General features: G+C 34.6%; 1 protein-coding gene across 6 annotated transcripts in view; it reads right to left on the bottom strand.

Moving 5' to 3' along the window:
* Window positions 1,391-4,398, bottom strand: part of LOC109331188 (transcription initiation factor TFIID subunit 1-like) — a 29,076-nt gene continuing 26,068 nt past the window's right edge. For 5 of the 6 annotated variants that reach the window (XM_019565537.1, XM_019565535.1, XM_019565534.1 and 2 more), the window contains 3 exons: window positions 3,873-3,935; window positions 2,519-3,553; window positions 1,391-1,970 (listed from right to left, as the gene is read on the bottom strand). In XM_019565537.1, the coding sequence (XP_019421082.1) occupies window positions 1,605-1,970; window positions 2,519-3,553; window positions 3,873-3,935 (1,464 nt within the window). In that variant the 3' untranslated portion in view covers window positions 1,391-1,604. The remainder of the gene's footprint in view (window positions 1,971-2,518; window positions 3,554-3,872; window positions 3,936-4,398) is intronic. The other variant, XM_019565536.1, reaches the window with a different exon arrangement.

Here is a 4,398-nt window from a genome sequence, read left to right on the forward strand (position 1 = left end):
TGACTCAGATTATGCCGGAGATTTGGATAAGCGAAGATCACTCACTGGATATGTTTTTACACTGTGTGGTTGTACTGTTAGTTGGAAAGCAACACTACAATCAATTGTTGCTTTGTCTACAACTTAAGCGGAGTACAGCGTAGTAACAGAAGTTGTAAAGGAAGCCATTTGGGAGAAAGGTCTAATTGAAGAGTTGGGTATACAACTAGAAGAAACAACCATCTACTGTGATAGTCAAAGTGCTATACATCTCACAAAAAATCCAATGTATCATGAAAGAACTAAACATATTGATGTTCGAATGCACTTTATCAGAGATATCATTGAGAAAGGAATTGTTAAAGTGGAGAAAATACCCAGTGCAAATAATCCTGCTGACATGATGACGAAAGCAGTTCCAACAACGAAGTTCAGGCATTGTATGGACTTGATTGATGTCCAGAATCTCTGGTGGGCATGAAGAAGAGCAACATGAAAATAGTTATGATAGTCTTTTAGCCAGGTGGAGATTTATTAAATATTGGCTTAAAAGAAAAAGAGAATGATGTAGCCAAGTAAAATGAGTGGCTATAGTGGAACCTTTTTTGTAGCCAATGAGAAGAAGAGGTTGTGGTGAAGCATCTTCGTTTTTGGCCATACAATCCTCAAGGCTTTGACTATAAATAGGAATGCTCCAAGCCCTTGTAAGATACACCAATACTCTAACTTTAGTGCATATTCTTTCTTCTTCTCTTATTCTAATATTGTGAGGAATATTTTAGTGTTTAAGATATACTTGAGAGATAGTGATATTGGGTGTACTTGAGTTTTGGGAAGTGAGTGAAACACTTGAGTGAACTTGTAATTCTCTTTTATCATAGTGATAATATCATTGTTGTTCTTCAACCGTGGACGTAAGCAAATTGCTCAACCACATTAATTTCTCGGTGTCATTTTCTCTATTTAAATTTCTCCATGTGTCTTCCGCTACAAAAATTGCAATATATATCATTCAACAGTCACGTATTAATTATTGTTGACCAGAATAATACACATAAATAATGCATTGATCATGAAAAATAGTTTACATAGTAATAGACACATATTCAACTCAAAATGTATTCCATGAATGTAAAATGTATATATTGGGTGAGGTAAAAATTTATACATATATATTTCATCATTCATCATTTATTTGGATTATTTTTTCTGAAAATTCAACAATAATTAAAAATCAATGGTGAATAATATAATAACAGCGTATAAAACTCATATACTATCGGTGCATAAATCTTTTTCTCATTCCATATTATATTTTTTGGATACATATTCTATATAATATAGTATTCTATATTATATTAAGATAACAATTTTATTAGATCGTCATAGGAGAAAATTCTGGTTTTTATTTTTTTTATTTTTGTAACCATCTACTATCCAATCTAGAATATAATTCTTGAAGGAGAGACAATCTGAGTCTACTTTGCTTACACGCACAAAAATGAATGAACTATATATGGTGATACTACAACCTCATTTCCATACTTTAACTTAAACTAAACCCATTCCAAAATCAATTAAAACATTTCTACCAAACCTCCAGATTAAGATCTGAATTTAATCACTTAAAAGTCACTAATTTGAATCCCAGCTTCAGCTGCAGTGAGGTTATCATCATTCTCATTCAACAAATAATCACAATGTTCCAAAAGCATATCTGCAATGGGAGGAATTCCTGGATTTCGCCCATTGTTATATTTATGAGCATTATAAGTAATCTGCCACATATCATGTCTGAAATCTTCACGGCTCTTATACTCCATATTTCTTGCCCTCTCCCTGATTCTGGAAAGATCCATAGGCCTCTCTATAATGTCAAGGTAGTCAGGTGCCACTTTCTTCGACACCGGTTTCAGGAAAAGATAGCACAGATCATTCCTATCTTTTACAATGGTGTCAACAATGCTCTCCAAAATGTTTGCCAAACCAACCTGTATGAAAATTAAAGTTAACTTAGAACTCAAGTAAAGTGAAATAGACTACGCATGGTACAAACTTGATACAAAAAATCCTACCACCACAGCCATACAAATAATTCCAAAACTAAATAAATCATAAAGCACCACAGCTAATGATGTTCTTTCAAACCTTCCTAAAAAAATTCCCAATTGGTTGTGTGATCTATGAAACTCTAGCCAGCCTGGTCAAATTAGAAACGGGCATATGTGGCAGAAACCTTAATCTTAATGATTTTCATCTTGCAGAAAGTAAAGGTAGGATAATTTGAACTACTAAAAAAGAAAAGCAAACTGCTGGAACTTCAATTACAATTACAGACAACAACTTGAACCCACACAAAAAGTATTCATGGCATGAATTCGAGATTGTTTCCTTTCCAGTCTTTAATTTTTTTTGTAACCTAATTTCATGCCATAAATGACAAGGTAGCTAATGCTCCAATTAATATCTATGAAGATGTAGTGGTAAATGGAGGTGAAACAATCACTAAATAAAGAGAATAGCAAGAATATAAACGCACCTCTCCCCCTCCCCCTCTTCGGCGTTTTATTGGCTGCATATAATCTGCACCACCCTTGCCTAACTCAGCATGTCTCCTTTTTCCGCTCCTTTCTAGCATCCTCTTATCATGTCTTGTTCTGGGACCATCTAAGTATTCATCTCCTAACTCGAGCTTTTTCTTCTTTTTCTTCTTTGCCTTTTGTCGTTCTTCCTCCTCCCTCTCCATTCTAATATCTTCTTCATATCTTCTAATCTCATCTAGTTTTTGCTCTTTGGGCATCTTAAATTCTTTGTGATGTCTCCTTGCCCATTCTTCTCTGAGTCTAGCTTCATTTTTCTGTTTCTCTTGCTCTTCCCACCATCTTCTATCCTCTTTACCTTTCCATTTTACCAAACCTTCAGTTGAATACATTGTCTTCTGATTTCTATGCATCTCAAGATTCGACAATTCAACAATTCTTTTAGTTTTTCGGTGTTCAAATCCTGTGTTTCCACCAGGACTGTCGAGGTCCTGATCATTTTTATAATAATCTTCCTTTGAGCGTTTTATAATAATCTTCTTCTTGTGTGATCGCTCCCTATCTACTTCTGCCGGTGGTTGTCGTATTTTAATTGGGAGCTTATGAGGATCAATCTGACCTCTACCTGAATCAGTAGGAGGCCGTATAACAATAGCAGGCGTTAGAGATTCAGCCTGTGTATCGTCTGGTTTCACTATCTTGGGAAAAATTATCTTATTGACCTTAGCAGGCTTGGCAGTTTCAGAGTCGGAAGTGACTGGCTTGTCAGAACTCTGCAGGGTCTCAATTGCAGGTTTATCACAAGATTTCTCAGTGGAGCTGCATTTGAACTTCACTGGAATTTTAGTTGAATTGTCAACAGGAGCAATTCTTGTTGCGCTATTTGATATGGACTTTTTGAAAAGGGCTTTACGCTGGGAATGACTAGAGGGATCCACTTTTCCAGATGATTTTTCCATGTCTGTAGATTCAAGCTGTGCTTCAAGGTCTTCACCATATTTTGGACAGTGCTTGTTTGTTCTCATGTGTCCAAGCTGGTTCATCAACAAAATAATTACAACAATACCATATATAAAGGCATGGAGTGTAAAAACTTCTACATAACTAAAATGACCCTTCTACTTCACATTAATTGATATATGACAACTTAGAAAATATAGAATTCTTTTATTTTCCTGATCACAATTAGTTTTCAGAATACACTTACAAGTTACAATCTAACTTCATATCGACTCAAGTAATTTTTAAAAAATATTACCAGATCTAGGAGCATTAAATATCATGCAACACTGGTCTGAAAAATAGTTTCTAGAACAACTAAAAGGTAGGCTGTAAACAACTAAAGATGCACACCTGGCCACATGCTCCACAAACAAAAGTTTCCCTCGATGGTTTTTTCTCCTTAAATACCTGGTTCTCCAGACATAAAGTAATGATGACTTCAGAAGCAGGGATAAAAATAAAAACAATATAGAAATCTTTCTAAAAGAATGCAATCACAAAATCCACACAGGAACACATAAAGTGACTAACCCTGAAGGTTTTAGTAGATTGAAAACACAAAAATGTCTTGCAACCTGCACATACATCTCTAAGAAGACTATCACCATGAATGTGGTTCCATTCTAGAAATATAGATAAAACTCTAAATAGCAAAATACTTCAAAAAATTCACAAGGGCATCTCGAAAACAATGAGACAACGAAGGACATTTGTGATTCATCCATCAGTTAATAGAGGAAAATGCATTCACTACATCATAAATTGTGTATAGCTTTAACCTTTATGGTCAAATTTTCTTTATCAGTTGCCTACAGATTTTTGTCCCAAAATTGTAAAAATTATGACATAAAAACATGTCAATAATGATATCAGATAT

Source organism: Lupinus angustifolius, chromosome LG17 (assembly GCF_001865875.1).
Source record: "Lupinus angustifolius cultivar Tanjil chromosome LG17, LupAngTanjil_v1.0, whole genome shotgun sequence".
NCBI classification, from domain to species: Eukaryota; Viridiplantae; Streptophyta; class Magnoliopsida; order Fabales; family Fabaceae; genus Lupinus; species Lupinus angustifolius.